The sequence below is a fragment of the Maylandia zebra genome, linkage group LG15 (genome assembly GCF_041146795.1).
Source record: "Maylandia zebra isolate NMK-2024a linkage group LG15, Mzebra_GT3a, whole genome shotgun sequence".
Taxonomy (NCBI): Eukaryota; Metazoa; Chordata; class Actinopteri; order Cichliformes; family Cichlidae; genus Maylandia; species Maylandia zebra.
The window spans coordinates 41,715,158-41,737,902 of NC_135181.1; the positions used below are offsets into that span (position 1 = coordinate 41,715,158).

The following is a 22,745-nucleotide window of genomic DNA, read 5'->3' on the forward strand; positions in this document are numbered from 1 at the left end:
GGAGGAGAGAGAGCACGGGGAGAACACAGACATAACGGGCTGGGGAAAACATGGAATAAAACACAAGGAGAGACGAGGGCTCACAGATACACAGGAGGTAACCAAATAAGGAACATCTTAACTAAATAACCTAGGAACCAAGGCATAAATAGGGAACAAAATACAAAACACACAAAAACTAAGAATACTGGGCCAACATGGCCCAGGACCATGACAGGCATCAGCTGCTCATCAATGGTGACATTAGGCCCAGGGTTGTAAAACAGGGGGTGGTGGTGCAAACACTTATCCCACACTGTCCTGATGGAAGCTTGCTTGTCTCTCTGCCGTCGAGCTGGTCTGTCGTCTCGGTTATCAAAACGGATAATCCTGGAAATTTTGTGGAAGTTTTCCAGAGACATTGATGCACGGAAAGGTTCTTGCCGGTTTCTTCATACCACAGGGATTCTGTGGATTCCCCTTTGGACCTGAAAATTCCCGTAAGGATAAGAACTCCAAAGTAGGCCTTTGGGGTTCTTAGATGAATTTGGTTCATCTCCTTCCACCTCTCTCCAAAAACACACCTTCCTTTCTAGATTACTGCAATCCAGCATAATTTTCTGGATGGAATCTGGGATGAAAAGCTCAAATGAAGACTTGATGTCCTGCACATGAGTAACTGCCAGCCGTGTTGGCCCTGGCTTATCACAGTAACAGCTCTGCAGGGTGGCTCATTTCTTGGGCAAGAAGACCATTCAATTTCACCAGTTATTGACATCCATATTTCTTCACTTGCTGTCTGGTGGGCTTGTTCTGGTCCTGGAGCTGGCTGCAGATGGGGTACTCGTCTTCGTTTTGTTACTAAATGGTGCTCAACCTCATCCTCTTCTTCAAAGTCACTGTCAGACTCTGAATTTTCAGAAATGTGAAATATTCTGAAACCTCTTTGCCAACATCATCAGCCAACATCATCATCCGAAGCCCCTCTCTCTTCCAAAATCAATTGGATGGCCCTCGCAGCAGATAATCTTTTGCCATCTTGATCAGTAGTGATAGAGAACCACACTGGCAAAATCTTATTTATAGTATTATGCCCCTAATTTGCAGGTGGGACAGGGTATGAGAAAATAAAATTTGGATCCCTCAAGAAAGAGGGTAAAATGTGTGGGAATGTAAGAGCAGACGGTGTTGATAGTTGAATTTTCAACAATGTTGCAACTTTGTGCGGGAGCAGGAGGGGAAGAAAACACTATCAGCAGCACCAGAAAGGAGGAAGACAGAGTGTGGGAACACAGGACCTACACTTTCAACACTTTTACTAGACCTGGGTCCAGTGGACCCGAACACCTTGTATGTAATGTAAATGCGTGGGGGGGAGGTACAGTATGAGGTCATTGAAAATTAGTTCGGATTTATGTTCTTCACAGAAAATAAGCCAAAGCCAATGAATTTCAGGTTGAAAAAATAATTAATTGTTTAATTTTTCTTTTGAAAAAAACTGAAAACGGGTCTCACAGACCCAAACACCATACAAGGGTTAAAAAAAACTACAAACAAACAAACAAAAAAACTCTTATCCCTGTCAACATCTTTCTCTTACACAACACATACTTCACCCATTTGGAGTTTTCACCCAGACCACCTCCAGGGACACAACCTCCCCACGGCTTCTGTAGCCGCTTTGCTGAGCTCACCACCCATTGCAGCCGGGCGTCCCCTCTGCAGCCTTTGCTTCGGTACAAAGTGCTAAAAACCATAAACCCAAGGACAGAAGAGTGCTTCCCAAGGACAGAAAAGTCCTTCCCACGACAATCCATAATTTAGGCGTCATTTTTTTGAGGTTTTCCCTTTTTCTGGTCCGCTTGAAAACTCCCCCCAAATCAAAACAGCTCACCGTTGCAGATTCGTTTCCCATTTCTTTCTTCATAGTTCGTTAAATTCCTGCATGTGTGAGTCACTGTAGGCCTCTAGCGGTTCCTCCTTTTTTGAAAACAAAAGAACAGTGGGATTGGGGCAATTTTCCCCCAGGATGGCCAGTCACCGCATACCTGCTATTCTGCTATACCCAGTGAGCTTGATTTGAAGTGGGTTTAATAAACACGTCTGTGAAGGTTCTCAGTCATCCAGGTCATCGTAGTCAAAGTGTCAAAGGCAATGTGTTTTAATACAGTACATAATTCTCAAAGTGCTCCCAGCGGTCTCCAGGTGAGTGAGGGAACGATGTAGGAGGTGAATGACGGCATCATCCGCTCCAATGCCAGGCTGGTAGGCAAATTGAAGTGGGTCCAATGATGAGCTCACCAGGTGCCGAAGCTGAGCCAGGACCAGCCGCTCCAGGGTCTTCATCGGGTTGGATGTCAGAGCCACCAGCCTATAGCTGTTGAGGTCTTTGGGGCGTGAAGTCTTTGGCACTGGTACAACACAGGAGATTTTCCAGAGCTGTGGGACTCTCCTCAGCCTCAGGTTGAAAATGTGGTCCATCACCCCACACAGTTGGTCCGCGCAGGACCTGACGACCCTTGAGCTGATGCCATCTGGGCCCGCTGGCTTCTTGGCTTTAATCCTCCTCAGTTCCCTCCTAACCTGGGTGGTTGAGAGAGACAGGCTGGAGCCTTTCGTTGAGTGTGTATAGAGATTGACAGACCACGTGACTTTCGCGCATTGCATGCCGGGTACTCGTGGCAAAACAATCAAAGCAATGCATTCAAACGCAAGCATTTGCAGCACCGCAAAACGTTCATTCTCCGGTTCCAATACCTTCTTGCTTTTTCTTTGTCCCCCAAAAAAGTTATGTACAAAACGAAGGACAACAATGCCGGTCTGTACAAAGACAGACTTGATGAAAAGCCAAAGAAAAGATACGAGGAAAAAATCAAACGAGTGAAAGGGTTAGACCCTTACGAGCACACAGAGTGGACAAAAGACGTTAGCGTGCTGCCCAACTTTTACCACGCTCATATTTATAATTATACGGTTCTTGGAGTGAGTGCATACACTCATGAAGTTTTTAGTAACTTCAGGTCACTGCAACAAGCCCAGGTACAGTTTACCGACGAATGGGTACAGGACCTTGAAATGCACTGTGTAGAACAAAAGACCATCGTACAAACAAAAGTAAGTTCACCAGTCTCACAAATCGTCTTCATAAATACACATTCGTTAACCGTTTATTAATAGGACCTTTAAGCTCAACGGTAATTAATTAGTAGTGGAAATAATTTCTGGTACGCATTACAGAAATGTAGCAATGACAATAATATTGTATGCTGTAATCATACTGGGCAATTAGTGATACAAAAAAAATCTGTTTTATCCTGTGAATAAAAGTATATGTTTTTGTCAATGTACCATAATAACAGAAGCGAAACACAATATTGTGTCAGGACAATTCACTATTTGTGCACAATAAACAAAGGAGCATAGCGCAACAATTTCTGTTCAGCGCCAGACTTGCTTGTAACCTATATCACCAATTATGTTAAGAAAAAATGACGTATTAACTACTACAAAACACTTACCTTTGTGGAAATGCTTGGAGCAGACTAACATGTGAGCTGGAGTGTTCTGGGACGTTATATTTAGTCTTCGAATGGCTGCAATCCAGGCCATCCGTCGCCTCTTTGTTACTTCGGAAACATAGCTTGAACAGTTTCTCTTCAATGACGTAATCTGATAACAACCGATCTCTTTACCCGTCGGCTTCCCGTGGCTGTCATGTGACCAGCTATTGCACTTAATAATAAAACAGCTTGTGTTTCTTTTTATCGCTGTGTACTGTAATTTCAATTGAAAGCCTGCGTGCACTAGTACCTCTTGCCACGAGTTCCCAGAATACTTTGCGGTTTTACCCCTGTATGACGTCACATTTTCAATCTCTATTGGATGGTGTTGTTGGGGATGGGGAGGAGTGAGCAGGGTCAGTAGAGGAGGTGTGAAGTGTCTGAGGTGTCAGAGGTGGAACAGCAGCAGCGGGGGTGGGTGTGTCCGCAGCCGATGTTGGAGAGTGCCTCATGGATGAATCAAATCAAAGAGGACAAAATGTATTTTTTAGGTCTCAGCCGTTATTATGTGTAATAAAACGCATTTATTACTACATAAGTGCAAAGTACAGGCACCAATAGCTGTTGGCACAGATCTTAGCTTTGTTGCTCCAACATTTTCTATCACAAGTCAGTGCTAAAAAAGTGTGAAAAATACAACTTTTAATGAAATTTCAGATTAAAATTTTTGGAGAGAAAATTATTTAAATCACAAATAACAGAAAACCTCATGTTTTAGTTAGTGTGGTCTGAATATGTAAACCCTAAAATACATGTAAATATTGACATGTTATAGTAATAACAGTGGGACACCATGTATTGTAATTAAAATGAAAATTTCTTAAAATATTACACTACAAAGTCCTTCCATTGTACTCATTGCTAGGAATATTTATGTATTCTACAAATATCCTTCTTTTTTTTGCAAAATTTATATTTAATTTTAAAATATTATATTCACCAAATAAACTAATTAAACGCACTGGCTTTAATATACCAAAGATTGTCCGATAACAACTCTGGTTCTCTTAGTTTTTTATTATTGCCTGTTTAAGCTACCACTGATATTCAATCAGGCAATATATTTCTATAGAGTTTTGACTTTAATGCAATACATAAGCAGAATAAGAGAGACAATTTAAATCAATAGCTCTGGTGCTCTTAAGTGTTTAAGCTACGACTTATACTTATGCTTATACTCACCTAAAACACTTTCATTGTTTTGTCTGCTACTTAAATCCACAAACATAAGTAGAACATGAACAACAAAGACATCTGACATTTAGCAATGTTTGGATTTAATAAGCCATCAAAAACAATAAACAGACATAAATGGTCTATTAAACTTCAGGAACTTTTTCGGGGACAGTCAGAGGTCCTGTGTGGGGACTTTGCTGCTACAGATTATAAATTCAGGCTTTGTGTATTTGCCCATCAGTCAATGGATGTCACAAAAAGCCCCTACTTTATGTAAATTGCTAAACACGTTACAAAATTGCAATGTCAAATTGCTTCAGTCCAGCAAAGGCAATACCAAAGATCTATTTAACTCAGTATAACAAAAGACAAAGAACAAAAAGACAGAATGAGACAACTCAAATCACCATCAGATTCAATACTGCATCACTCTATGTAGTCAAAAAGATTCAGTAAACTTCTGTTTACAACAGCTGTAATACAAGCAACTCTCCTTTCTTCTTTTTTCGACACCTTATTAAAGATTGCCGTCATAATTAAGGTAATGTAATATTAGTAATGTCATATAGGTTATATTTATCTATTTGCAATAAGCCACACAAGTTTCATGTAAAGCTCTAATACTTTGGTGCTAGATTAGAACACAGTGGATATCATAACCAATGATTTGCTACACCTAGCACTGCACACTGTATCAAAAGGTGACATAACAATTTGAAAGCATGCAAGACTTTTTGCAGTGGATTTTTTAAACTGAGTATTCCCCTCAAACAAATGGCCATAATTTCCTAACCATAGGTGCTAGGACGGTCATTCTTAGACCGTTTTGTTCAGAAGAGATGGGGGACACTGATATTATATGTTTCTGATTTCTTAACTGTTGTGTGTTTCTCCAAATCATTTATTTAAAATAAGACACCTAAGGGGGTCAGAGGGCTGGGTCAGAGGGCCCGGTGGCGCCAGTGTCCGGCAGCCTCACCTCTGTCAGTGCGCCGCAGTGCATCTGTGGCTACAATGTAGCTTGCCATCACCAGTGTGTGAATGGGTGGATGACTGAATGTAGTGTAAAGCGCTTTGGGGTCCATAGGGACTAAGTCAAGCGCTATACAAATACAGGCCATTTACCATTTGTTATCCAAGATGGCGCCGCGTATGGATGCCCTGGTGCTTCAGTGCGTTACTTCTGCTTTGTTTTTGTGCATAACTTCTGTGTCTGGGCACTCCTCTGGATATTCTTACACCAGAGAAGAGCTTCTTAACTACAGGACTACAACACCTGTGGATTTACTTCCAATATTTGTCGCATCTGCGGCAGATTTACTGCAGACTCTGATCAGGAAAGCGAGACGTTAAAAAGAGAGGTAAGCGAGCCGGCGCACTCGTGCATCTGAGGAGACGTGGACTGCGAACTGCTCTTCCTGGGATCTTCCTTTCCAATGTACGATCACTCAGGAATAAGACAGACGAACTGGCCCTGATGAGAAGCATGAACAGAGACTTTGCCTCCTCCTGTGTCTTATGTTTTACGGAGTCGTGGCTCTGTGAGGACATCCTGGACAGCGCGCTCAAGCTGGAGGGCTTTCATCTGCTGCGCACGGACCGGCAGGCCTCTCTCTCTGGTAAGACCAAAGGTGGAGGTGTCTGCTTCTACATTAATAGTGGCTGGTGCACAGATGTAACAGTGATTGCTCAGCACTGCTCTTCCTCTCTGGAATACCTTTTTATTCACTGCAAACCGTTTTATTCTCCGCGGGAGTTTGCTTCATTCATCCTGGCCGCTGTTTACATCCCGCCAGACGCGGATGCGCAGGCAGCTCAGTGCGCACTCGCGGAGCAGATACTGCACATGGAGCGGACATTCCCGGACTCTCTCATTATTGCTCTTGGGGACTTTAACAAAGCCAATCTGAGCCATGAGCTTCCCAAATACAAGCAGTATATTAAATGCCCGACCAGAGAGGAGAGGACATTAGACCACTGTAACAGCACGATCAGCGGGGCCTATCGTGCGGTGCCCCGCGCTTCACTCGGACTTTCTGACCACGTCATGATCCACCTAATCCCCACGTACAGACAGAGGCTGAAGCTCTCCAAACCTGTCGTGAGGACCAAAAAACTGTGGAGCAACGAGGCTGTGGAGGAGCTTCGCACGTGTTTGGAGTCTACAGACTGGGACACAATGAAGGCTGCTTCTAACAGCTTGGACGAGTTTACGGACACTGTTACCTCCTATATCCACTTCTGTGAGGACAGCATTGTGCCATCACGCACCAGGGTGAGTTATAACAATGACAAACCCTGGTTTACTCCTAAACTCAAAAAGCTGTGGCTGGAAAAGAGAAAGGCGTTCAGAAGCGGAGACAGGGACTGCTACAGAGAGGCCAAGTACAGGTTCACTAAAGAAGTGGACGTTGCTAGAGCGGCCCAAGCGTTTCAAAGTAGCGGACAGACGGAAAGAAGAAACTTGAAAACATGGCAGAGCCAGTTGTCTACGCTAGAGCTGAAGAGGATGAACACCCTTGGCCACATATACAAAGAATGTTTCGTTTAAAAGCAGTACAAAAGAACAGCTATGTCTTCAGTGAGAGCCAAAACAAAACAACTTTTCAGCGTGAAACAACTCAACTTGTGTAACCTGAGGAAACGGTAAGTTTTCTCTAAATATCTTTTTAGCTGTGGTTAGCTGGGTGTCAGTCTTATGTTACAGCAGCTGTGTCGAGCTCGAGCTGCGAGTCATATTTCTACACATAGCTCTACGTTTACGTACTCAGATGAGCTTGTCAAAGTTCTACAAGTTGTGCCTCCATCTCTTGTGTCCAGATAACACGCTGCACTGCCGTGCTGCTCCACCTTTTCACTTTCATTTCTGTGCGTGCACAGTGTGAGAGGCTGCGTTGAGGGGCGACAGGATTTCAAACAGGTTTGATTATCTTGCGACCATACGATTGATGATTGGGAGCTGGTCGTGAGGTGTTAACTGCTTTTCGTTACCCCATGCATACTATACGATGCGCACACAATTAAGGCAAAACTCCGGCCGATCCCTAAAACGGTTGCGCGACTGAAAAATCGGCTCAAAATGGGCCAAAAATTGCACAGTGTATGCCCAGCTTTTGGAGGCTAGCTCCAAACAAACATCTGCAGCTTAGCAGTGTATACAGCACTATAATGACCTGACCTAATTCTTTTGAAAACCATACATCTTTCCACAGGTCTCCACTTCATCAGACATCACCTAGACACAGAGCTGGATGAGGCCAGCACAAACAGCAGCCTAACCGATGAAGATCATGCATCCATGGGGTCAGGAAAGCCAGAAGCAGGGGAGCTGGAGAGGTACCTTTCATGTCCATTCACTGGAGGTGTGGATCTAATGCATGACTTTCCTCACATCAAGAAGCTGTCGATCAAAGTCAATACAGCTTTTCCTGCATCTGGAGCTTGTGAAGGACTTCTTAGTCATGCAGGACTCCTGTTCACTGCTAAACAGTTACAGCTTCACAGAAAGAACCTTGAGAGCAAACTGCTGCTGAAGCTTAACCATCACCTCACTGAGTGAAGAAAGGGCACATTTTAGCTAAATATGCAGAAATAAATGCACACCCACCCAATTTATGGTAAACTGAGCTGCCTTGTATGAACATATGTTGAAGATGCCTCATTCTAATGTTTTCATATCTGTGCTTATTTGAGTTGATGTTCAGGTTCATTAATGGTTTTGAGCTTCATCTAGTGAGAGTGTCTAGATGATCCATGCTGAGGGAAAACTAGAACATAGAAGGAATTGCAGTACATGCTTACACAACAGTTCATTTTAATATCTTTTATATGTTCATATTCTTGTATTAAGCTTTTAGTAGGGGTTCTTGATTAAAACATTTATTTAGTAGAGGACACATACATAGTCTCAGTTGTTACATATCAGAGTGGCTTCTGTCTCTCTGTCTGGTTAGAGGTTAGGAGCTAGTCGCGAGGTGAAACAGGGTGCAATTGTGGTTAGCACACAGACACACACACACTTAGTTAGAGAATCATTTATAGGTGAAAGTTTAATCATGTTTTGCTGGGGTTGCAAAAAGAGCAGTTTGTCGCAGAACTGCTGCTGAGGTGTCAGGATGACAAGCGAGCATCCGGCAGTGACAGGAAGCACCTGTTATGAAGATAGAAGACAATTGTTCTTTTAAACGGTGTCAAAAGTCATTGTGGTTTTGATTTGATCTATGTATAAAATGTATCTGTGACGTTGAAGGGGCGTCATTAAATTTAAGCCCTGACGGTATAAAACATCTGTTTATGCTTTGATTAAGTCGAAGATCAATTGTTGTTTCCAGTGATCTTCCCACGTGTGAATTAAAATCTTCGTTTGACTTCACCCGGCCGGACCAGTGTGGTTATTCTTCGAGCACCTCTTGTACCCTTCCTCAATTTTTGAACCTTAACATTTTTGGGGGCTCGTCCGGTGGTTGAGGAGGAGGAAAATTAGAGGGGTGAACGGTGGTCCGAGGTGGTCAGACGGGCAGACTTGGCCAGTGGTCAAAAGTGAGTGGACGCACGCCGGCGCATCATATTTAAAAAGGTAAGACACTACCTGTTGAATTATTTCCAAAGTGTGTCAAATTGGACTGTGAAAATTAAAAGTCCGCTCACTGAAATTACTGGTGCATGTCTGTTTTGATTTTGATGAAAATCGTATGAGTTGAAGCAGTTAAGAGTCTGATAAGAAAAGTTTAAATACTGGGTTGAAGTCCCAAAGAAATTGAGTTAGAGTCTCAAGTAGTTTGGTAGGGAATTGGTTATTTTGTTGGTTAGAGTCCAAATTTGGTCATAAGAGTGGACCTGAGCGGTCATTTTGTGAGTTGGAGTCTCCATTGACCACTAGGTTGCACCTGCCTCAGTTATACACTTGTTTTGGGTGTTGATTGTTGTTTCAAAGTATTATAAATTATTTTAGAACGGAACCGTGGGGGTTCTAGGAAGCGCAGAGCCCGGAGGTTACGCTCCCTCCTTGTCGTGGACGCGCGACATTGACCTCTCGGCGAAGAGGGATAGTTCAGTGTGGCTTAACTGTGGGGTACAGGGCATCCTGGAATTAAGCTAGGAGTTAGAGTCTCCTTACCGTTTGGAACGGTATCTGCGCTTTTTTGGGCAGCAAAGGTTGGACCTTGGGTGTTGGACACTTTTAAATTGAGTTAGGGAGTTTAGAGATGAGGCCAGAAACTGTTGGACAGATACTGGTTAATTGGTCGCAAAAAACTCAGGGAGTTTATCGGTTAGACTGTTATGTTAAATTTGTCGAAATTCGATAGGTGTTAAAAGGCTTAAAATCTGTGCAGTTGTAAATATAAGACGTCTCTGTAATAAAAAAAGATCCCTGGGTGTCGAGTCAGTAATGCACTGACTGTCTGTTGCTATTTTTAGATGGTGTGTGTGTGTATGCAAATGAGGCAGCTGATGCGGAGCGCATGAGAGGATTATGCTTTCGGTTTCGTGTGTTATTCAGCTGTATAAGTATTGTTTGCAAATGTGGATAAATGTCTGCGATTAAAATGCTGGCTTAGTATACAATACCATTGTAAATGGAGGTTGAATGATGATTGTAAATATATGAATGGTGACAGCGTTTCTAAGTAGAATATAAGAATTGTTTGTGTTTAAAACCAACGTTTAGGTAAGAAGATTTAAGGTGGATTTGAAGGTATAAACAAGAAATAAAAGGGTAATGTTAATAAAAAGGGTTACAGTCTGGAAGTGTTGTTAATTCATGAGCTGTCTGGATGCAGAGTAAATGGAGTGGTCATCCTAAAAGGATCGAATGATGCTCTAACTCTGTGGCCAAGTCAGACATAGGCTTTAAGCAACCATGAGCCACTAATAAGCGTGACAGATCAATGAGTATGTGTAATTTGAACTTGTTAAATAGCTTTGATAGGAGTAACTCAATGAGCACGCAATAAAGTGGACTTTTTAGGGGCAGTTTATCACTGATGCCATAAAAAGCAACTTAATTAATAGTTCAATAACAAATTTTAAAGATAACCTTTGTTATTTGATAGGAGAGAGAAAAATTTAGGTTACATATAGTATACATAAATAAGGGAATGTTAATCTCTGCGTCATATCACAATGAAATTTCAATTGTAGGGGATGATTTAGAGGTGAATTGTGTGGGATACGGGGAGACAGAAGAGTCACCCCATGAATTTTCAGTGTGCATAAGAATAGAGGAGGCTGAACTGGAAGCCTGCCTGAGTCGTTGTTTTCTTTTATTTGAGGGTCTGCTTGAAGTTTGTGAGAACAACCACCTTGATATGTGGGAGCCTTCTCGGGCAGCGATTTTTTTGTTAAACATGTGGCAGGCTGTGCAAAACGGAGAAAGTTTTGACATAATGACATAAAGGTGATTTCTTGGTTTTAGATTTATTAATACGGGATAAGTTGAGGGACGCTTGAGGGTGTGTTGCTGTAAAGTGTATAAGGGACGCGCAGCGCCGTTAATGGGTTTAAAATAAATGAAAAAACACTAATCAGAGGAACTATTGGAGAGGTAAGTATACGGAGGTGAGCGCGTTGCGCATAAGGGTTGCTGGTTTCATATATTAACACTTTGAGTGCGAATAATTTTGATTGAGTGTCAACGCTTGAGAACGCGAGGACAGCGTCTAAAGTGCTGGGTTAAACTTTGTGTGTCACCGAGCAGGGGAAGAGGAGCCAGTGATTGCGAGAACAGCGAGACGGATTCTGAAACCGAAAGTTAAGCGTGTCTGGGTGACCTAGACCAAGAAGGCGGAGTCGACCAACGTCATTTGAAGAGGTAAGTCTGTGTTTCAGAGAATGGCTGACAGCTCGGGTGCGACACCTAGTGGGAAAAGGGGATATAAACCTCTGAAGGATCAGCTTGAACAGCTTAAGAAAGCTATTCGTTTGGCTTTCCCTGGAGTATTAAAATCAGCAGAGAAGGAGTGCCAAGCGATGGAGGTTGAGGTAAGCAAACTCATTACATCCCAACAGAAAGAGCTGGGTGACAAAATAGCTCTGAGCTTGGTGTTAAAAACTGAAGGAGAGAGATGTGAACAGAGATTGAAACAATTAGAAGAGGAGTCCAAGGGACGTTCAGTGAACAGGAAAGCCAGAGGAGAAATTAAGGATCTAAAAGAAACTCATGCCAAGTGTTGTAAGTGGCTGTTCCTGTGGAGGGCAGCCTCTTCCTGGATGACAGAGGAGGAGGATGACACAGGAAAATCAGGAGACATGGTGAGTATAATGGAGTCTTTGAAACACCTGAAGGAGGAAAATAAAAAACTAGAGGACCAAATGAAGGACTTGACTCCGAAGGTAGAAGAGGCTAACAGGTATTACACACCGAAACTATATCCTTGGGCCGCACTGACGCCTAGTGCCCCACCACCACCGTATGTCATGCCTGTAATGACCCTTGGAGGGGGACAAGTTCGTGGTCCTGACGGACAGACTGGAGTTGTCCTGGGTGGAATAGCAGACGTTGAATATACTACTACTCCCCGAAATATCCCCGAAGAAGGGATAAGGGCAGTAGAATGCCAGTCCCAAAATATGGGAGGGAGAATGATAGCCTCAGCTGCAGATGAAGGCTCGACCTCGCCTCCCAGTTTGTTGGATAGTGGAAACATCGTACGGGCCGAAGTGTCTACAGTGGAACAGCCAAAGCAGGACGGGGAGGCCAAAAGGACCCCTAGAATGAAGGACAAAATACCACAAGGAGTGATAACCAAGGGAGAACATTGGGAAGGAGAAGTGTATGGACAAATGCATGAGGCCCCACGTGCGTTAATAGAGGCATTAACGGCATTGGAGGTTATAAAGCAGAGAGTAATGAAGGGAGGGCCAGAAGAGGAGAATGAAGACCGTGCGACGTCATCAGAAGAAGAGGACGATGAGGAGGACGAAGACGGAGGAGGAGCTGAGCCCCAACCAAGTACAAGCCTAATTTTGAGGAAAAGAAGTGTGAAGAGAGACCAAGCACAGAGACGGCCCATATTTAAGAGCTCAAAGGGAAAAGGAAAGTTGAGGAAGAGTAGAAAAGTGAGTTTTGAACAAGGAGCTCCTGACCCTGGTTTGAATCTGCCTCTAATAGCAGGTCCAAAGAACGAACCAGTTTATCGCGCCTATAAGGTGAGAGATTTGGAAGCATTGGTTAAACAACTTCCACCAATAACTGAGGGAGGAGCTAGCTGGTTGAGAAGGCTGGGCGCGCTGACCGAAGGAGAAGAATTAGCGCTGGGCGATTTTCGCGCTTTGGCCGGACGTTGTATGCTGGGTGGTGGGTTAGCAGATGTAGAGCAGATAGCCCAAACAACCAGATATGCAAATGACCTGCCATACCATGAGGTGCAGAGTGACTTAGCAGATGCAGTCCGGGAGAAATACCCAACTCCTAACACTGGAGCCATTCCAAAAATTATTTGGGATCCCAAAAACACACCCAGAGAGTTTTTAGCTAAAGCAAAGGAACAATGGTTGTTAGAAACAGGAATACATCCGGGGAAGGAGGGAGAAAGTAGAGCGTGGTTTCGTTCGGCAGTGCTGGCAGGGCTGCCCAACCAGGTTGCAGTTGACTTGGAAAAGAACCCAGATTTTGCCGTTGCAGACTCGGTACAGTGGGAGAGACATGTGACCCACAGACTTCAGCAGGAACAGGATTTGGCAAACAAACAAAAGAAAGAGTTGGAGGAGGCACAGGCGCAGCTGGTAAAGATACAGCTGACAGAGGCGAGAAACAAGGCAGGTGACAGAAAGAAAGAGGATAAAGAGAGCGCAAGGAAAATAATGGTGGCAAGGCCTCAGCCCGATCCTGTGCCTGACTGGCCAGATCAGGATCCAGGTCTCTACCTTGATGATCGTTGGCCCGCCAATGCACCAAGGCAGCGTCAACCCGTAGGGAATTGGGGGACCGGTGGACCGCAGAGAGGGCGTGGTGGATCCATGAGGGGAGGACAAAGGGCTCGGAATCCGGGGAATCCTGGCAGTGTGTCTTGGACTGCGTGTCTGAGATGTGGAGCAGAAGGACACTGGGCCCGAGTATGCCCTGAACCGCCACAAAATTATCAGGGGCGAGGCTATCAATCCCAGGTACGAGGAGGCCCAAGACAAAGAGCTGCCTACAGGGGAGCACATCAAGCTCCAAACCCGAATGCAGCACCAGTTGCCCAGTACCCAGTAGCTAACTGGGGCTGGGAGGGGGAGCAATACTGAAGGAGCCCGGAGAGACCGAACAGCGTGGGGACGGCAGAACCCATGCTGTCGATGACCGTGGAAGGCACTGAATTGCCCTTTCTGGTAGACACTGGAGCAACATACTCGACATTAAGATACACACCAGACAGTGCAACACTCTCCTGTCACACAGTTAATGTGGTCGGTTTTTCCGGGATACCGATGACTCTGCCATTGACAGATCCAGCATTGACAAAGCTGGGAAAACAGACTTTGAAACATCAATATGTGGTGTCCTCACAGGTGCCTGCAAATCTCATGGGCAGGGACCTGCTCGTGAAGCTGGGAGCCACGATCATGTGCTCACCAGATGGACTGATTGTTACTCTGCCTGGAGGAAAAGAATTCCCATGTCTGGGATCACCTTCAAAGACTCAATATCTAGTCCAGAACTCTGAACAACCCACTGCCGAAATCTACTGGGGGAGGCTAGTGGAAGAAGGCATTCTGAGACATTATCAGCTGTGGAAACCCTGGATAATGAGCCTGGCCGTCTATTCCCCGCCACGGGATCCTTTCCACGTCACACTCTTTTATGATAGGGAAGATAACGATATCTATCGGGAACAGTTCCAGTCTGATCTCGAGGGACAGACGTGGAATGTGCGAACACATAACATTTATGTTGGATCAGAAGGTGTGGCCGCGGCTGTGAAATTCACTGATGAACAACTGCCTTGGTATAATGTGGGAGAGGATTCAGCCCCTCACATTACCTTGGCGGTCCACGAGGGTCATGGGCCAAGAGATCTGGGACCGATGGTCAAGCGGGCGCTGGACAACGCATGCTGGCAAAGCACCCAAATTCCAAATGTCTGGTATGCACCAAAATGTAAAATATATCGCATAACTTGTTTGTCCAACGATGCAGTGATCTTAGAACATAAAGAAATCTCCAGAATACATGGCAGGGAAAGAATGGATCATCCTGATGCAGTAGCTGAGCTCTTGAAATTGCCTGATACTTTGTGGTCCGCAGGGCCCACAGATGTAGGTTTGGCTAACTGTTCGCCTGTCCTGTTCCAGCTGAAGTCTGACACACCAATTAACAGACCACAATATAAGCACAAAACTGAAGCAGAGGAAGGTATAGCTGAAACCATTGAAGGGCTGTGGAAGGCAGGAGTGCTTGAGCCCTCATGGTCATTTTGGAACACACCTATTTTGCCAGTGGAAAAACATGGGACAGGGAAGTACCGTATGGCACATGATTTGAGAGCAATAAATGCCATACTGAGGACTGATACTGTGCCTGTACCAAATCCCTACACAGCTCTGACCGAAATTACTGGGGACCAAAAATGGTTCACATGTATTGACCTAGCGAATGCATTCTTTTGTCTCCCACTGCACGAGTCACTCAGAGACATTTTCTCTTTCACATACAGAGGCCGGAAATTTAGGTACACACGCCTACCACAAGGCTTTGCACTCTCACCAGGAATTTTCAATCAGGTGTTGAAAGAGGCACTGTCCCCATGTCAACTGCCAGAGGGCTGTACATTAATACAGTATGTTGATGATCTTCTTATTGCAGCCCCGTCAGCAGCGGCCTGTACGGCAGCATCGCTCGTGGTGTTGAACAGATTGGCGGAGTGTGGCTTCAAAGTGAGTAAAGAAAAACTGCAGTTGGTCCGACCAGAGGTAACATTTCTGGGCCGGGTGATCGCACACAGATCAGTGGGGTTAATGAACACACACAGAGACCAAATTCTGACACATCCAAAACCAAGAACTGTGAAGGAGTTGCTTTCCTTTCTTGGCTTGACAGGTTACAGTAGGCAGTTCATTCCGAACTATGCTGGTAAAACTGCCCCTTTAAGGGACCTGATCAAGAAAGTCGGCGTTCGAAATCTTAAGGCTGAATTGCCTTGGACGCCGGACACAGAGACAGCGTTCATTTCACTAAAACAGGATTTGTCAAGAGCCACATATCTAGCCACACCTAACTATGATGAGGCATTTTATCTTGATGTTTCAGAAACAAAGGGAGTTGTGAATGGTGTGTTGTTTCAGAAAAAAGGGGGAGGTAGAGATGTGCTTATGTATGTCAGCATAAGATTAAATTCAACAGAAGCAAGGCATCCCACATGCACACAACACGCAGCAGGAGTAGCAAAGATAATTCAGAAAACAGCACACATAGTGAGGGAACACCCACTGAAAGTGCTTACCACACACAGTGTAGTGGCCTATGTGAACTCACAGGTATTCACAATGACCCCACTGACGCAACAAAGGTTGAGCAAAATTTTAGATGCGCCAAATCTGACATTCACACATGAAGGAATAAATATGGCAGACCTAATGGGGTCAGGAGAACCACATGATTGTATTAAGAAAGCCCAAGTTGAAGGAAAAATCAGGGAAGACCTGAAGGCAGAGCCCATACATGGAGCTGAGGATTGGTTCACAGATGGATGCTGCCACAGAGATGAAGAAGGATTAAAAGCCGGCTATGCAGTAGTCTGTAGAGTAGGAACTGAGTTTCAGGTGAAAGAAGCAGGAAAAATTGAGGGACAACAGTCGGCCCAGAGAGCTGAAGTGATAGCCCTAACTCGAGCCCTGAGGTTGGCTAAAAACATGAGAGTGAACATCTACACTGACTCAGCATATGCGTTTGGAGCAGCTCATGTGGAACTGGCTCAGTGGAAGAGAGCCGGGTTCAGAACGGCCACTAATGCACCCATCTGTCACAAAAAGGAAATGGAGGAACTGGAAGAGGCCCTGGAGGACCCAGACAAGGTAAGTATCATAAAATGCAAAGGCCATTCACAAGCAGACAGTATGGTGGCGAAAGGAAATCAGAAAGCTGATGAAGCCGCAAAGGAAGCAGCAGGCTACAAAGGACAGAGACAAATGGTACAGGTAACCCCAGAAGAGGAGGCCAGTACTAACAGTATGGAAGAAGTGAGACAGGCTCAGGAGGAGACATCCCCAGAGGAAAAGGGGGTGTGGGAAAACAAAGGAGCCTGGCAAGATGGCGGTTTGTGGAGGGGGCCAGATGGGCATCCCGCTTTAACGGCCAAAATGGCGGAACAGAAGGTGAATGAGGCTCACGGGCTTGGTCACGTGGGAGTGAAACAGATGGAGAGAAATTTGTGCCGATGGTGGCATCCTGATTTGAGAAGGATGATACTGGAAAAGGCCAGAACGTGCCTAATTTGTGGGGCACACAACCCAAAGCCAGCAGTAAAACCTGAAGCTGGTAGGTTTCTCATGCCAGAAAGGCCAGGAGAAGAGGTCGTGATTGATTATACCGACATGATTGATACAGGACCAGGTGGTGTGAGGTATTTGTTGGTGTGTGTGGCTGTTCTGACTGGATGGCCCGAAGCATGGGCAACCAAACGTGAAGACGCGAAAAGCGTGATTAAGTGCTTAATCAATCATTACATTCCAAGGCATGGGTTTCCCAAGAGAATTAGATCAGACAATGGTACTCACTTCAAGAACAAAGATTTGCAAGAGGTAGAGAGGATGTTGGGAGTGCAACATAAGTTCGGGACGGTTTATCATCCTCAATCTCAAGGAAAGGTAGAGAGGATGAACCTAAATTTGAAAAACAAGTTGGCTAAAATCTGTGCGCAAACAGGGCTAAATTGGGTCGCAGCCCTGCCCATTGCTTTGATGACCATAAGATGTTCTGTTAACCAATCCACAGGTTTCACGCCTTACGAGCTGCTGACTGGGAGACAGTTTCCAGCCCCCTGGACAGTGGTCCCGGTGGAGCAGCCCAGGACAAGCAACAGGTCTCATGCAGAATATTTTAATGAGTTGAAAGCTCTTGTGTCCAGCTTTACAAAACAGGTCACTTGTGAGAGACCCACGGGGAACGGAGAGGTCCCGGACGCAAAGGCGGTGTGGCTAAAGGTCATTAAGCGAAAGTGGAAGGAGCCCCGCTGGACTGGTCCGTATGAGGTGACCGCCAGGACGGCTACAGAAGTCCAGCTGAAAGGGAAAGGCGACACCTGGTACCACTGGTCGCAGTGTGCACCCGCACACGAGAGCTTGGTGGAGGAAAATTCGTCTTCAAAGAACGCAGGTGTCAAGGAACAGAGGCAGAATAAACCTCTTCACCTGTGCAACGGGCCGACCAGTAGTCCACCTGGAAGGCCGAAGAAAGAAGAGCAGCCTAGGAGGAAATCGCCGCGTCTACAGAAAGGAGTGGTAATAACCTAAGAGGTTAAAAAGGGGTGGTTTAAATAAAAAGAGTGAAAGGGAAAGGGGAAAACAGAAACAAAAGTTTCAAAATTTATGTTAAGTACAAAATATACATAACACAATGCCACCCCGCGAACTGGAGATTCGTGAGGAGAGAGGACTAATTAAAATGTTGCTTGTGATTGTTAGTTTGATGACTGTAATGATATTGATAATGGCCCTATGTTTGCTGGTTTATATTTTGCAGGGAGGCCCCCGTGAACTGTCTGAACACGGGGGCCAGTTGAATCCAGCACCAAAAGAGAAACTGTTTATTGAAACAGGGCTAAAAAGGAGATCAAAACGCGAGGTTTCGGGTAAAAGGGATGAGTGCCTGAGTACATATGGTGGTTTAGAGTTGAACTATGTTAATGGGTCCACAACTTCATTCACGTTTGATTTATGCGATGTTTTTAAGTGTGGAGGAGCAGATAGTAGTTGGAGAGCATATAATGTGTGGGTTTGTTGGGATTATGCAGTAAGTACACATTGTGAAAAAGGGAGTAGGCCCTTTGCAAACTGGTGTCGGAACTGGAATCAGGTAAAGGGTTACACTGGGGAAAATGGGGAAACGTCAGGACAAGGGTTAGAGAACGTGTTAAAACTTCAAAGAGATTATAGTCCATCTAAGAATCCTTTGACTATGTCGCTGGGCAACTGGCGGCGTAAAAACTCTGTATATTTAGTCTTGGGTGTGGAGACTGTGGGAACTGACCCGAAGGGGTTAATTAAAGTCAATTTTCTTGAAAAGGCCAATCCCGTAAATCCCGTAGAGCCAGTTAGAGAACAAAAGGAAATACACATGATTAACGACCCAATGAACGCTGTTGTACATTTTACAGGAGAAAGGGGAAACGGGTCGTCATATGCGGTACCAGAGGAACAGGAACCAAAGGATAGACGAGTCCTGGCGGTGGACTATACTAGACTGAAGCCTCAAGATTTAATTGAGCGCGCCACTGGGTTCAGTGACAGTAATCTCTGGCTGGACTGGATGGCTCTAAATGCTAGGGAACAAGAGCTATCTAATTGTGTTGCTTGCGCCTCTGCTAGACCACATCTGTTCACAAAGCCCGCTCCACTCCATCTGGAGGACAAGTGGGGCTATGATTGCATGTTGCGAATGACTAGGGGAGCGGTGAGTACTGGAGACTGTACTGTGTTATCCAGTTTGTTTCCTCCAGTTGACAAGCGGACAAAGGCAGGACCATTTTTGCCGAAAAAAGATAATTATACGTGCTTTTAAGTTCTCCACAGATAAAGTAATATATAACGTGGGAGAAATCAAACCCAAGTTGGTGCGCTGTTACCCAGACGGGAAGAACCACAAACAAACCTTAACAGTTGTGAAAAACTGAAATCTGGAAATTAGAATTGTTGTGCCTTATTTTGTTGATGTTTTTACATATATTCCTTTTCAAAATACAAAAATTTGTACATTTATTTATTTTTGTTTGTCTGATAGCATTTATTTATAAAATAAATCAGACATTTCGAACAGTTACTCGCTACTTGAGTAGTCTTTTTGCCAAGTACTTTTTTACTCTTATTTGAGTAACTTTTCACTTTTACTTGAGTAATAATATTTTAAAGTAATGCTACTCTTACTTGAGTACAATTTTTGGATACTCGACCCACCTCTGGATAGCACTCTCGAAGTCTCTGACACAGAGGGTAACCTACACTTTTGCAAGTAGCAGGAGATGAAAGAAACTAGGTTTGGTGACAGCGTTGATCTGTTTATCAAATGTTAGTTTGCTGTCAAAAATCACTCCTAAAATCATTGCAAAGTGTTTTTTATAAATGTCTAAGGGGCCAAAATTGTAGCGGTGATAGGGACCAAACACAATGACCTCTCTTTTCTGTTCATTTAAATTAAGAAACTTTAAGGGCATCCATGCCTTAACATCCTCCAAACAATCTAGTAAAACCTTCAGAGGACTCACATATTTATGATTCAGTGACAGGTTAATCTGTGAGTCATCTGCATAACAATGAAATGAGATGCCGTGTTTTTAAAAAAAAAAAAAAAAATCTAAATGAGCCCACATGGAGCATATAAATTGAAAATAAGGACTTTTTAGTGAGGCGGGAGATGAGAGAAGATGGTTTTTGGAAAGGCTGAGACCAGCGCTGACCAGACTGTGGGTTGTTGCACGTACCATAGCATAAAACAGTGCATGTGTGGAGTGTATTCGACAAGTGGTGTCGAAATCCAGGAAAGTGGGAATGTCAGATACGCATGCTGCGCCACCTGCACAGCCTTTGCAGTTCCTGGTGCAAATGCTGGTGGAGATGGCAAAGATGGGCCAAGAGCAGGCGGCTGCCCAACAGGACCACCTGGCAAAGCTGCAGGAGCAAGCAGACCGGCTGACCCAGGTCCTGGAGTGGCTGGTCGGGGCAGATGCACTGCTGAAAGCCCCTCAGCTATCGGTGGCGATGAACCGGATGGGGACCCCCAAGTTTTTTTGTAGACTTTTTGAGCCACTGCGAAAGCATGCCAGTGGTAGCAGGCGGAGTGAGCTCCGCAATTGCTTCCTCTACTTTCGGGGGAGGCTCAGATGGCAGCCCTGAGTCTACCGGTGATCTCGAGAAGCAGCTTCATGGACGTGAGCCGACGTGCTGGAAAAGGATGGTTTCGCCCCGGAGGATTATCGCCGGCGGTTCTGAGGCTGTCGGCTGACTGGGGAGAATCGTCCGTTTGCTTGTACCCGGAAACAGCAAGACGCGGCAGTGCGGTGGCTGCAGCCGGGATCCTCAGCCTTCCACAAAATGGTTAGCATGGCATTCAATAATTTGCCATCAATAATAAAAGCAGGACTTAGCAAGACAAAGAAAATTAGTGTTGATTCACATTTTGAAGTTTTATTAATCATGTTCTTCTACAAAATCTGAGGCCGTCCAATCTGACTGTTCTCATAATTTTGTATTGTATGTACTTAATTGACACTGTCACAAAGAACCAGAATTAGTGGAAGTGTTATACGGAACCACTATTTAACAGCTCTAAAAGACATAGGAACATGATGTTCAGCTGTTTAAGGACAAAAATCCCTGAAATACAATAACAGCAAACCAAATAATCACTGAAGACTACACGAAGTGAAACAGGCCTTATTTCCAAACCCACTGTTCTTCCTTGAGGAAGCCCAGAAAAGGCAACACTCAGTGACCACAGTGTTTTGGGGGTTTTGTAGAGGTATTCAAAACAATGCTTTTAACTGACTTTTTTAAAATTTAATTTCATTCCCACATTTCTTCATAGCTTTTACTAATTTCCTTAGAAAAAAGAACTTACCACTGCCTTGGTAGATTCTTTCAGAAGTGTGGTCCACACGTTCTCAACATTGGTTCTGAGCTGTGAGAGAGTGATCACACCAGACTGAAGAGAGAGGATGGTGTCCTTCACTTCTTGGAGGCTCTCACTGTAATTTGGATTTGGAGGACCCATGGGTGAACTGTTCTCCCAAAGCTGGGCACAGTATTTCACATCATTCTGCACATCAAATTCAGTGACATCACTGAAGCACTCTGCATCACAAAGCTCCTCTCTGGCTGCTAATTTGGTCATGTGGTCCAGTTGTTCCTGCAGGCATCTCATTCTATCCATCTTGTTCTGTGGTACAACATCTGTAACATTGTGGTAAGCAAACACACATCTGGGAGAAAGCTGGGCTTTCTTCAGCCTCATGAAAGCCTGAACAACAATCTGCAGAATGCCTTGATTCATCAATAGATTATCGCCAAAGAGGTTGATCAGCGTCAGGTTTCCCAGACCAACAACAAATGTGGCCAGTTTGTCATCATGGTGATGAGTTGTGTTACTGTCCATAGCTTGCAGTCCTTCAGTGTGGACTACTAGAACATAGTCAGACTTTAAGTCCTTTTTCATCTCCTCTGAGAATTTGATCAGCTGCATGAAGGCACCCTTGGTGCACCTGCCAGCACTCACTGCACACTGCAGTCCAAACATGGCATTCAGCATGGTAGATTTCCCACTGCTCTGTAGGCCCAAAACTGACAACACAAAAACTTTCTGGTCCCCCAGTGTCTTCATGACTTCCTCTAAAAGACTTGAGATCCATTTTAAAGGCAGGTGACCTGCATCACCATCCATTAGTTCCACTGGGTGTCCTGATATCATCAGCTGTGCAGCCAGCTTTGGGTATTCACACCAGCCAGTGGGTCTGCTCTCTCTCTCTGTTGTACTTGTTTGGGCTTCGTAGATCTGTCCCATTTCTCTGAAGATGTGCTCCAAGCCAAAGGATGCAGATTGCAGTTTTTTGACCAAAACATATGTGCACTATATGTCAGTAAAAATACTATGCAAATATTGCTGTCCTTGAATGCTGAGTAAACACTGACAGAGCACTGATTGCATCTCTTGTACTTTATCAACGCAGTATCTAAAAACTTTGCACCGTAGTGGTTAAAATCTCATTCTAATAAGAGTTAAAAGTGCATTCAGTTATTAGGTTTATAGGGTTATTGAATTATGGTTAACGGTTGGTAGAATTTTTTTTTAAACATTATCTGCCAATTACATCTGGCACCCTTCTCCAAATCTTTGCCCCTACC

General features: G+C 44.5%; 1 protein-coding gene across 1 annotated transcript; it reads right to left on the reverse strand.

Moving 5' to 3' along the window:
* Window positions 1–21,447: 21,447 nt before the first annotated feature.
* On the reverse strand, window positions 21,448–22,447 carry LOC143412558 (interferon-induced very large GTPase 1-like). The gene has a single exon (XM_076873613.1). The coding sequence runs from the start codon at window positions 22,402–22,404 to the stop codon at window positions 21,448–21,450; it is 957 nt and encodes a 318-aa protein (XP_076729728.1). The 5' UTR covers window positions 22,405–22,447.
* Window positions 22,448–22,745: the final 298 nt, after the last annotated feature.

Excerpts from the sequence above, each read along its gene's own strand:
- LOC143412558 (XM_076873613.1), bottom strand. The coding sequence starts at position 22,404 with ATGGGACAGATCTACGAAGCCCAAACAAGTACAACAGAGAGAGAGAGC.